This window comes from Gopherus flavomarginatus, chromosome 21 (assembly GCF_025201925.1).
Source record: "Gopherus flavomarginatus isolate rGopFla2 chromosome 21, rGopFla2.mat.asm, whole genome shotgun sequence".
Lineage (NCBI taxonomy): Eukaryota > Metazoa > Chordata > Testudines > Testudinidae > Gopherus > Gopherus flavomarginatus.
Genome location: NC_066637.1, coordinates 22,415,699 through 22,428,242, shown reverse-complemented (window position 1 = coordinate 22,428,242; position 12,544 = coordinate 22,415,699). Strand labels below are relative to the sequence as shown.

Sequence of the window (12,544 nt, the reverse complement as noted above, 5' to 3'; positions counted from 1 at the left end):
AAGACTGAGAGGGGACATGATAGCAGTTTTCAGGTATCTAAAAAGGTGTCATAACGAGATGGGAGAAAACTTGTTCATTTTAGCCTCTAAGGATAGAACAAGAAGCAATGGGCTTAAACTGCAGCAAGGGAGATTTAGGTTGGACATTAGGAAAAAGTTCTTAACTGTCAGGGTGGTTAAACACTGGAATAAATTGCCTAGGGAGTTTGTGGAATTTCCATCTCTGGAGATATTTAAGAGTAGGTTAGAAAAATGTCAGGGATGGTCTAGACAGTATTTGGTTCTGCCATGAAGGCAGGGGACTGGACTCGATGACCTCTCAAGGTCCCTTCCAGTCCTAGAGTCTATGAATCTATGAAAGGCCTGAATTCACTCCCTAGGCCTCAGCCTGAAACCAGTCACCTTTAGTGGCCCTGCAAGGACAGAGACAACAGGCCAGCTGGGTAATAAGAACATAAGAACGGCCATACTGGGTCAGACCAAAGGTCCATCTAGCCCACTATCCTGTCTACCGACAGTGGCCAATGCTGGGTGCCCCAGAGGGAGTGAACCTAACAGGCAATGATCAAGTGATCTCTCTCCTGCCATCCATCTCCATCCTCTGACAAACAGAGGCTAGGGACACCATTCCTTACCCATCCTGGGCAATAGTCATTTATGGACTTAACCACCATGAATTTATCCAGTTCTCCTTTAAACGCTGTTATAGTCCTAGCCTTCATGACCTCCTCAGGCAAGGAGTTCCACAAGCTGATTGTTCGCTGTGTGGATCACCTTTTATTTGTTTTAAACCTGCTGCCCATTAATTTCATTTGGTGGCTCCTAGTTCTTATATTACGGAAATAAGGAAAAGTTATTTACTTATCTATTTTCTCCACATCGCTCATGATTTTATATACCTCTATTATATACCCCCTTAGTCTCCTCTTTTCCAAGCTGAAAAGTCCCAGCCTCTTTAATCTCTCCTCATATGGGATCCATTCCAAACCCCTAATCATTTTAGTCGCCCTTCTCTGAACCTTTTCTAGTGCCAGTATATCTTTTTTGAGATGAGGAGACCACATCTGTACGCAGTATTCAAGATGTGGGCGTACCATTGGTTTATATAAGGGCAATAATATATTCTCCGTCTTGTTCTCTATCCCCTTTTTAATGATTCCTAACATTCTGTTTGCTTTTTTCACTGCCGCTGCACACTGCGTGGAAGTCTTCAGAGAACTATCCATGAAGACTCCAAGATCTTTTTCCTGACTCGTTGTAGCTAAATTAGCCCCCATCATATTCTATGTATAGTTGAGGTTATTTTTTCCAAGGTGCATTACTTTACATTTATCCACATTAAATTTCATTTGCCATTTTGTTGCCCAATCACTTATTTTTTTTGAGATCTTTTTGAAGTTCTTCACAGTCTGCTTTGGTCTTAACTATCTTGAGCAGTTTAGTATCGTCTGCAAACTTTGCCACCTCATTGTTTACCCCTTTCTCCAGATCATTTGAATAAGTTGAATAGGATTGGTCCTAGGACTGACCCTTGGGGAACACAACTAGTTAACCCTCTCCATTCTGAGAGTTTACCATTAATTCCTACCCTTTGTTCCATGTCTTTTAACCAGTTCTCAGTCCATGAAAGGACCTTTCCTTTTATCCCATGACAGCTTAATTTACGTAAGAGCCTTTGGTAAGGGGCCCTGTCAAAGGCTTTCTGGAACTCTAAGTACACTATGCCCACTGGATCCCCCTTGTCCACATGTTTGTTGACCCCTTCAAAGAACTCTAGTAGATTAGTAAGACACGATTTCCCTTTACAGAAACCATTTTGACTTTTGCCCAACAATTTATGTTCTTCTATGTGTCTGACATTTTATTGTTTATTATTGTTTCAACTAATTTGCTCAGTACTGACGTTAGACTTACCGGTCTGTAATTGCCGGGATCACTTCTAGAACCTGTTTTAAATATTGGCGTTACATTAGTTATCTTCCAGTCACTGATTACAGAAGCCGATTTAAAGGACAGGTTACAAACCACAGTTAATAGTTCTGCAACTTTACATTTGAGTTCTCTCAGAACTCTTGGGTGAATGCCATCTGGTCCCGGTGACTTGTTAATGTTGAGTTTATCAATTAATTCCAAAACCTCCTCTAGTGACACTTCAATCTGTGACAGTTCCTCAGATTTGTCACCTACAAAAGCCAGCTCAGGTTTGGGAATCTCCCTAACATCCTCAGCCGTGAAGACTGAAGCAAAGAATCCATTTAGTTTTGGATTTTATCATCTTTAAGTGCTCCTTTTGTAACTTGATCCTCCAGGGGCCCCATTGGTTGTTTAGCAGGCTTCCTGCTTCTGGTGTACTTAATAAACATTTTGTTATTACCTTCTGAGTTTTTGGCTAGCCGTTCTTCAAACTCCTCTTTGCCTTGCCTATGTTTAATCTTTTATCCACAGCGGAGTGGAAATAAACCCTCCCAGCATAACTCCTCTCCCATTCCCCAGCTGAGAGGGCAAGTTTCTGCCTCCTCCACAATGCATAGCTGATAGAATGCTCTTTGTTTTCCCTCATCCACATCTATGCACTCTCTTGTCCTTTCTGCAGGAGATCAGCTTAGCATGGCAGGAGAATAGCTCTCTCCAGGCCCATAGTCAGAGGAGACCGTCTTCCCTCCCCATCTCTAGGAGCCTGAGCACATAGAATATTAGGGTTGGAAGGGACCTTAGTAGATCATCTAGCCCAACCCCCTGTTCAAAGCAGGACCAATCCCCACACAGAATTTTATCCCAGTTCCCTAAATGGCCTCCTCAAGGATTGAACTCACAACCCTGGGTTTAGCAGGCCAATGCTCAAACCACTGAGCTATCCCTCCCCCCATGTCATAAATCAGAGATGCTCAGAGAGGCAGAATCTACTCTTCCTGCAGCTCTACAGGAAGCTGGTCTGTGTGCACAAAGCTAATGCCTCCCAGATGTCTGCTTTATAGGAAATGGCAGGTTTAATCACAGGAATGCAACACTCACCCAAGGGGAGTTGTCACTGGCCAAAATCACTACCAGGCATACTCTGCTAGCTTGTTTTCTTCTCCCTTTTCATTTAAGATCCTCTAGTTCATGAGGCTGGAACATGGAGGTAGAGCAGCAGCCAGAGTTAGGGAAGTTATGTTGCTGAGCAGAGAGGTTGCCAGCATGGGGTGTAGTGAGCTGTTAGAATCCCATCTCCTCTAAAATGCCAGCATCATGTCCCATCTTGCACCTGGAGCTGGGCACACTCCACAGATGGGGAAGGATGGGTCACTGATGGTGGTTCCTGGGCTGAGAGTGAAGGTGAATAATACGCACAAAGTCTTTCTGGTGCTCAAACAGATGGATCTTGCAGGGAATAGGCATTAAATAGCCCTTAATTGCTAAACTGAGCCCATGCTGCAAGGAAGAACATGAGAGGAGATGGATGCATACCTTCTCATTCTCCGTTTTGTTCAGGTAGTAATCTCTGGAAGGTAACCCGAGTCCCGACTGGTCTACCTGAAGAATAAATGGAGCAGGAGTGAACATGGTGCACAGCATGGAGAAAGATAAGAGTGTGGCGATGGTACAAGCAAAGCCCCTGTAGCCAAGTGACTTGGCTCTCACTACAGGGGGGCACTGCTGAGTTGTTACCCCAGTGAAACAAGATTATGGAAAGTGAGGAAAGGACCCAACTCGTCTTTCAACTGAACATTGTCAGGACTATCTGTCAGGAATGAGGCTGTTGCACTCACCTGGATGACGTTGCTATTGGAGTTCTTGGAGTCAGCGCTCACGTAGACAGAGAAGAAGGGCGAGGTGTGGTAGTACGCCATGACCTCCTGCAGGGTCTTGTTGAAGTTATCTTTGTCCCAGGGACCCGTGATATTCCAGCCACCGAGCTGAGAAAAGAGAACCGCACACAGATGGATGGGATAGGGTCCTAGACGTGCACAGGAGGGGTCTTGTTTCCTGTTAAGGAGATAGTGCAAGGGACTGGTTGCACCACCTACAGCTGAGCAAAGGAGGAAAACTCCTGGGAGTATGGATCAAACACAGACTGCTAACTGGATTTTTAGTGGCAAGGTTGCTGCTTTCTGCCTTGAGGAGTCTGTATCCTGACTCCTCTCCTGCTCCTGCCTTCCTATGCAAAGCAGTGGTCTTGATAAATGAATGAAGGTCCAGTCTATATTTCTCCAAAGAAGGGACACGCTGGGGCAGTGTTTAAAGTGCTGCTGTCATGGATATGCAAAAACAATTCTGATTAGCCAGCCGTTTGCTGAAGGGTGCACGATAGCAGTAATGCCTGGGGACCCCTCCCTCCGATTAGCTGCTTCCCCCCCCTTGCCCGCCTCTCGAGGAAGAGCAGCCAATCACAGCGGATGCAGGAACCAGGTCGAGCTCTTCTCTGCTCCCCTAACAGCTCACATAGTTCTCATGGACAAGGATGCAGGAGGAAAAGAGCCCAGCAGCTCAGGGCAGCTCCCTGCTTCTACCTCCATCTCTCCTGTGAACAACAGACTGGCTTCTTTGTTCCCAGCCCCCACACTGCACCCAGCCTGGGAAGGGGCAGAGGGGGTGAAAAGCCCCTGGAGCTGCTGGGAGAGCTCAGGTGAGGCTGCCGGGGACAACTGATGTAGAGGCAGAACTGATGGTGGGTCTGGAGGAGGCAGAATGACTGTGGGGGCTGCGGAGCACAGGGTTGATTTTGGGCAGGGAGACAGGCAGATATTGATGACTGATCCCATGGGTTTTTCAGACCACTTTAAGCACTGCAATCAGGTAGCCAGGGTCCAAAATTTTTCTTAACTCAGTAGTTATACAGGGTGTATAAGACTCTGTGTTGGCTGTATTCTGGTCCGATTGGAATCAATGGTAGACCTTCCCTTCACTTTAATGAGAACAGAGATAGAACAGTGCTGCTGCGTTTGAAAATCCATACTTGGGCACTTTGGTTTTGCCAGGAAGAGTCCATGTCCTAGGTGGACACATCCTGTTGGACGGTGTCCTGAGGAGGAAGGTGGGGATGTGTCTCCTCCTTCAGACCCATTGCAGACTTGAACACTGAAGATACTGGGTGAGATTTTCAAAGGAACAAATAGCAGGTAGGTGTCTAACTCCCATGGACAGTCAATGGGGGCTAGGCACCTAAGTGCCTTTGAAAATCTCCCTCACCATTTGCACCCTTGCATGGCTCAGCCTACCTGCTGTAACATCTGCCAAAGCCATGGAAGATGCAGACACGCTGAACTGAGGTTACTGTAGGGTAGCCCTTTAAGAGGTGACCTCCCTGAGGTTGGAATGGCCCACATAGGGCATCTGGACACTAGGAGTAGTCCATGCCCATGATACAAAGAGGTAAGACAGACCATTCCAGGCCATTTAGCTTGTACTGCACAATTATTAGAGATGCAAACCAGCTGTCTTGGGGTTTACATCCAGAATGGGACTATACGTGGAGATTCTGGCAGAGGGAGTGTCCAGGCGCCGCTGTGGGAACCTGCAGCCTTGCCAGTCCCAGCCATCAGTGCTGTGGGAACTGGTGTATGAATGGTGGAACCCCGAGCCTCTTCAGGCACTTTAAGTGGAAAGGGATTACCTTCTCAATCAGCTCCATCAGTGGTTTGGCCTTCAGCTCCTCGATCTTGGTCTCGTTCATGCAGGACTGGTAATAGCGCTGGGCCTTGCGCTCGGCCTCGCTGGACACGTTTGATGTGGTGTTTTCTGTAAGACAAGCCGGGCACGGGGCTAGGAAGACTCCATCTGAGCCAGAGGAGGGATGCTGATGATTCCATGTCACCCCAAGCATCGCTGTTTAGGAGGGACAGACTGTACTTTGTAAGAAAAGCAGTGCTTAACTAGTAATGAAAGCGGAGCTGGGGTTCAAGCAACTTTTTTACATTCATAAGTGATGCAGCAAACCCACAGGTGCCGGGGCTCTGAACCACCAGGCACAGAGGTTAGGGTTTCCAACTTTCTAATCACACAAAGTTGAACACCCCTGCCTCGCCCCTTCTCCAAGGCCCTGCCCCCACTTGCTCCATCCTCCTTCCCTCTCTCCCACCCTCACTCACTTTCACTGGGATGGGGTTGCAGTGCAGGGTGGGGGTGAGGGCTCCAGCTGGGGTTGTGGAATCTGGGGTGGGGTTGGGGATGAGGGGTTTGGGGTGCAGAAGGGGGTTCAGGGTTGGGGCAGCGGGTTGGGGTGTGGGAGAGGGTGCAGGGTGCCGGTGGCACTTACCGTAGCTCCCAGGAAGTGGCCACCAGGTCCCTGCAGTCTCTACGCAGATGTGCAACCAGGGAGGCTCTGCATGCTGCCCTCAGGCCCGCATGCACGGCCCCCGCAGTTACCGTTGGTCACAGTTCCCGGCCTACGGGAGCTGCGGAGCTGGCACTGGGGCGGAGGCAGCACGTGGAGCCTCCCTGGGCACTCATGTGTCTAGGGGCCGTAGGGACCTGATAGCCACTTCTGGAAGCCGCACAGAGCCAGGGTAGGCAGGGAACCTGCCTTAGCCCTGGGCGCCTGCTGCGCCGTGACTGGATTTTTAACGGCCTGGTCAGCGGTGCCGACCGGAGCTACCAGAGTCCCTTTTTGAGCAGGTGTTCTGGTCAAAAATCAGACATCTGGCAACCCTACCAAAGGGGCCGGGGCTCTGACCTGCCAGGCCCTGAGGGGCTGGGGCTCTGAACTGCCAGGTGCAAAGGTACTGGGGCTCAGCCCTGCATAAATTAAGCACAGAAGAAAGGTAGCCTCCCCACACTCTCTCTCTCTGAAGAGCTCTCCCAGTCCAATGTATTTTAATGGAATGAAAGTATCCCCCCTCCCTCAATATCCCCATTTATAGCTTTCAAGTGCTGGCAGGGCCACAGTTCTCCAGGAAGGCTCTCTGTTTCCCAAAGGTCATCTTTGATTTGGAGTCCCCAGTCTTCCACCTCCTCCAACTTCAGAGACTGATCCTTGGGAAAACAATCCTCCATTGCTGCCACAAGCCTTGCCTGCACTGAGTGTTTTTTTTTAAGTCCTCCCGCTCCATTGCTCTAGCCCCAGTGGGAAACCCCTACTGCCTTATAGTGATCTTTCTGAGGGGAAATGGGGGGTAGATACTAAGGATTGCCAGCCGAAGTAACAGAGCTCCTCTTCAACCAGCAGTCCTATATATTGTCCCCAACAGTCCCTCCTGCTGAGAGTGACAGGGACTGGAGCAGCCAGATTAAACAGCAGAGGTTATTCTAATAACTAGGATGAGAGGAAAACTGCTCCCATAAGCCTGTTCTCATCTCGGTTACTAGGCAGCTAGTTACACGCACAGCTGAAGCCCATATGCTGCTGGGGGCCATTGTTTCCCTAATGGAACTCTGCATCCAGAGAAGAGGAGGAGGTGGGGCAGTGAAGACAGTGCTGGCCAGACAATAAGGTAGATGTAACCAAGTCAGGGAGACCCATCATCCAGTGGCTGGGCTTGGCATACATGAATCCCACATGCAACCCCAGCAGTACTTCAAGTGACTCCCTGTTTGTAGACAGCAGTCTGTTAGGTGAGCCTTCCCTGCAAACACCAGTGGGATCTGGGCTAAGGCCTGTATCAGCTGGAAGGTGCTTTTTGCATAACAGAGAGTGAGCAAGATGCTGCTTGTTAAGAAATGTTTGCAACACACATCCTTAGTAAAGGGAGAAGGAAGAAATTGTTTAGAAGACCCTTCTGGATGGTAACCTGACTCTGAAGTTACCACTTGTTTACTGGAGATGGAGACGCCCAGCGTTCAAATCTCTTAAAAGGCCCCCTCACTGGTACCCATAGAAAAGGCAATGTAGAAGGCAGTATCTTACACAGAAAGACCACCAATTACCTCTACGCTGGGCCCTAGCTCCAAATCTATCTAAACACGGCACTGCAGACTGTTCTGGCATGATCCATCATGAGCTACGTAGCTGTACCGAAGATGAGCTCAAGTGTGATGTCCCCTTGAGAACTCCCATTGGCATCAGAGGGAGAGCAGGTGAACTGTGATGGAAACCCGCTTGACTGGAGATGGTGGGAGGAGTGCACTCTGAGCAATGGAGAGTCACCTTGGAAGGGTTCTCAGGCTCCAGGGGCGATGAAGTGCCAGCAGAAGCTAGAGTGGCAGGGCAGGGAGAGGCCTGGCAGCAGCTGGACTGATGGAGTGGCTCCACCGGGAGCAAAGCCAGGCTGTGCTGCACGAGATGTGGCTGACCTGGCTTCATTGGTTTGAACTGCTGCATGTGCACGTGGGAGTGAAGGGGTTGGGCTCCATTCCTGGCTGGGGCTGCCTCATTTTTAGACTCTGTTCATGAACAAAGGCCTTGGCATTTGTGTCAGAACATGTTGCAATTTAAAGGCATCACCATGGGAGGTTGAGAAGCCCAGGAGATTTCTATTGCAGCTCAATTTCCTGCTTCAGCGGAGTCCTGTCTTCAGAGATAATCCAGTCCTTGGCTACCAAGGCTTCAGAGGCCATAGAGGCAGTTCCTCATGTCACCCCACCTCAACTCCACTGGCTGATGACAGCTGGATGCAGGCGGGGCCTGCCTACCCTCCGTACTGTGACTGAGTGGAACATGCTGATTCCATCTGTGGTTTAGGAGTTGGGTATTCAGACTCTGTTCCTGAACCAGGGCTCTGAACTCAGTCTGCCCTCCTGCCTCCCCATCTGTGCACAAGAGCATGCTAGAATGCACCACACGACATGAAAGCCACTCCCAGTCGTGCTCTCCCCGGTGGAAGAGAGCATGGGAAAGTGGATTTCCCTGGCCAGTGCTCACCCTGCTACTCAACACAGCAGGCAACAGGGTGAATCATGGATGTGCTGATGTGCGTTCAGCAACATCTGCATCGGGGCCTGCTTACACTTAACACAAGCCTGGCCCTCACCAACGAAGGCCTTTGTCCACTGGAGCTGAAAGGACAGGAGGCATGTAGCAGGTCTACAGAGGTGTGGGGCAGAGAGAGTTATCAAACCTCTGACAGCACAGAGCTCTCCCTGAGGGCTAGGAAGGAAGTCAGGGAGCTAGTAGCCAAACATTTGCACATCTGTGTGCTAGAAAAACCAAACACAACCCATTTGTATGAGCTGGAAAAAGCCAGATCTGGGAAAGACTCTCAGAGCCCAGGGAACACAGTGCTCCAATTGCCATGGGAACCCCTTCCCTGCACCAGGCCCACGCCAGCAACTTTGCCTGGGAAGTGGCAATCGAGGGAGCTCTTTGTTGTGTAGTTTCATCTGCTGCTGGAGATGCCACCAGGGCATTCAAAGTTCAGCAATTCCAACCTGCCAAAATGGGGCGCTAATTTGTATCTCTGGCTGCCTGGTCCTGTCTCCCCACACTGCAGAGGCAGGGCTCTCCCTCTGTAGAAGCAAGACAAGGAAAGCAAAACAAAAGGCCTTTCCCAGAAGCCCTTGAAAGTTCTGCAGATGGGTTGGCTCCCGTTGTTGAACTGACCATAAGTGCACTGTGTTCCAGGGCTAGGTTTCTTCTTAGCTCTCATTTATTTGCATAATAAGATCCACATGTTTGCAAGCAGCTCCTTGAAAGACAGATGATAAACTCTCCCTCAGGCCAGAGCAAGATAATTAGGACAGGCCTGAAAAAGGAAGCCATAAAAGCATAGGTCTGCTCTGAGCAGCCATCCACTAGTCAAAGGGACATGCACACACTTTCTTTGAGATTTAGGGCCTATAGTCTGGGCAGCTTTATAAACCAATTGAAATCCACCAGGAAACATCCTTTGAATAACCTAACCTCTCAACTATAAAAGATTTTTAAATTAAATGGACAAAGAACTAGAACACTATAGGGAACAATTTTGCACTGGTCTTTCTGGACTGGATGAATGGCATTGCCCAATAGATGTTTTCTGTTTCTAGCTTCTACAATCTGTTAAGATTCCCTCCCCTAGAACTCCATCACTCTGTCAACCTAAAGCCTACATCTGGGGCGGGGTGGGGGGAACCCACAGGCAAGACCTACTGAATGCAGGACTGCAGCCTGCAAAGTAGTGATACTGTCCACTATGACCTTTACAAACAACAGAACGTGAGTTCCTACTGCAATGCTGTGGCAAAAAGCACTAATGGAATCCTTGGATGTGTCAATGATGCAATGAGTCAGAGCTGGGAGGTAATTTTATCTCTCTATTCAGCATTGGTGAGACCAATAATTGAATGCTGCATCCAGTTCTGATGTCTATGTTTTAAAAAGAATATTGAAAAATTTGGAGAGGATATAGAGCAGAACCACAAAAATGATTACAAAGTTGGATACAACGCTTTACAGAGAGAGATGGAAGACGCTCCATCTGTTTAGCTTATCAGAAAGAAGTGACTTGGTGTTTTCTTCTTGTGAAGCTGTTCATACCAGCAACTAAAGGGCTTTTTAATCTAGCACAGAAAGGCAGAACAAGAACAAATGACTGTAAATTAAATCCAGATGTATTCAAATAAGAAATAAGGCACACACATTTAACTGGAAGGGTGATTAACCACTAGATCCAACTCCCAAGGAGAATGGTGGATTCTCCAATTTAAATCTGCAAATCAAGACTGGATCCATTCTGGGAGATGCTTTAGTCAAGCACAAATTATTGGGCTCATTACAGGGGCAACTGAGTGGAATTCTCTGGCCTGAAATCTATGAAAATAACTCCACTGGCCATACTGCAGGCACCCCCACAAGAAAGGCTGATGTAACCCAGAGTCCGTTAGCTTCAAATCCCTTTAGAAATTGCCTCACATCCACCCTTCCTACAGTAGGACAGACAATCAGCAATGAGGACAGTTAGGGGTGGGGTAGAAAATGTATCAAAAAGGATATGAACAAGGGAGAATGTGAATGATTTAAATGCCCCCCATCCCTCCTTTCAGGCAAAGAGGAGATTTTATGTGTTGTAAGTAAGGGAAGCATTCAGTTTAAGAACTAATCTAGAAAATAAAGATAGTGAGAACAAGGAGGCTGTAGAGCAATATAAGTAATAAATAATAATAAACAACAGAAGCCTCACCCCCGTTAAGGCTATGTTTGCTTGCAATATATGATTCAGTCACTAGATGGCTCTATGTGATGCAAAATGTTCCAAACAGGGAGCCAAAGGCCCGGGTAAATAACAGAGATCAATCTGGACCCCAGGCTGGGTGGAAGCTTGATTATGTAAATGTATTTAATAAATGCATCCCATCTAAGATAAATTGTGGCTACATTCTATATATTCTTAGGGCTCTTTCCAGCAGAGAAGAACTCACCTACAGCCTGTAACAGTCATGGAATGAGTGGGCTTGTATGTATGGATACAACAAATAGAATAAAATCAAACAGAATAAAATTCTGTGGATTACTCGAACTTTGTGGGAGTGGGGTAACCATATGCTCATACCTTCCATCTTTAGGAAGGAGTTGCCTTCTGGAACCTAGCTAAACTTTGAGGTGCTCTTTTGAACTGTGTAGCACATGTCCCTTATAGGCACCAAAAAAGGCCAGTGGCCTCACCTGGGATAAATTCCTTAGTGGCTAATCCCAGTTACAGAAGACTGACAAATAGGTTCCCAAGCTATCTCTGACTTCCTGCTGCCTGTTCTGAATTGGTTTCACTGCTACCTAAAATTTACTCATAAGCCACGTCAATGGTGCCAGACATAACAGTTTGTGATTTGGGGGGCATTTCTTGCCAAGACCCCAGAAGCCATGGACACCATGTAGGTCTAGGGCAGCAATGGGAATCTTGTCTCCAGCACATGTGTTTGTTATTAGCACTGCCGGTTTAATTTAACATTAACATGTCGGATTTCTCCGATGGCCGCAACCACACTGAAATGTTATAACTAATGTTTTGCTCTGTGGTATAACTGGATTTTGTTTTAGATTAGAGATCTGCAGTGATTATACAAACCCCAGATGGGGCAACTGGAACCTGCCTTCCAGTTTTTAATATTCCAGGTCCCTTTACATTAAAAAAACAATCTTATGCAGAACTGCTGTGCTGGATGCTATAACCCTTTTCAGTCCACTTGGTATGTGGCATATCCACTGTGACCCCGACACTAAGTGCAAAATGTACCCTGCAGTCTACAATGGATCAGAGACTAGAGGAACACAACTCTGTACCACACCCCTCCAATGAAGCAAAAACTTCCTCACTATCCTCCTACAGATAATTAACCTCAGAACCAGCCCGGTTCTTTGAGTCAATAGCACTGATAAGGACCCATTTGTTTGCTCAAAGTCTGCACAAACACTGCCCTGAGGGCTGCAGCTGTACAGACACAATTTCCCCACTTCTTTCACACGCTGAGAGCATGCAGCGATTAGCATGGATTTATGATAAAGCCCATGGGAGCCATCAGCACCTAGCTGCAGGTAGCTCTCTCTTGTCTGGTTCAAAGTCACTTCCCTGTTTTTCCTTGGCAGCCCTACTCTTAGCACAACTCCTTGGCTCAGAAAGCTGCATGTGGCAAGGAGGAGTTGTTCAGATTAGAAATCATCAACAAAATCGTGGGCAGTCAGAAAGGCTTGGCTTTCTCTGCTGGTGGGACTTTTGCG

At 47.8% G+C, this 12,544-nt stretch overlaps 1 protein-coding gene across 5 annotated transcripts in view; it reads right to left on the bottom strand.

The window, feature by feature from the left end:
- ECE1 (endothelin converting enzyme 1) overlaps positions 1-12,544 on the bottom strand; it is a 117,782-nt gene that overhangs the window by 33,100 nt on the left and 72,138 nt on the right. For 4 of the 5 annotated variants that reach the window (XM_050931215.1, XM_050931216.1, XM_050931218.1 and 1 more), the window contains 3 exons: positions 5,594-5,718; positions 3,750-3,896; positions 3,448-3,513 (listed from right to left, as the gene is read on the bottom strand). In XM_050931215.1, coding sequence (XP_050787172.1) covers positions 3,448-3,513; positions 3,750-3,896; positions 5,594-5,718 — 338 coding nt within the window. The remainder of the gene's footprint in view (positions 1-3,447; positions 3,514-3,749; positions 3,897-5,593; positions 5,719-12,544) is intronic. The other variant, XM_050931217.1, reaches the window with a different exon arrangement.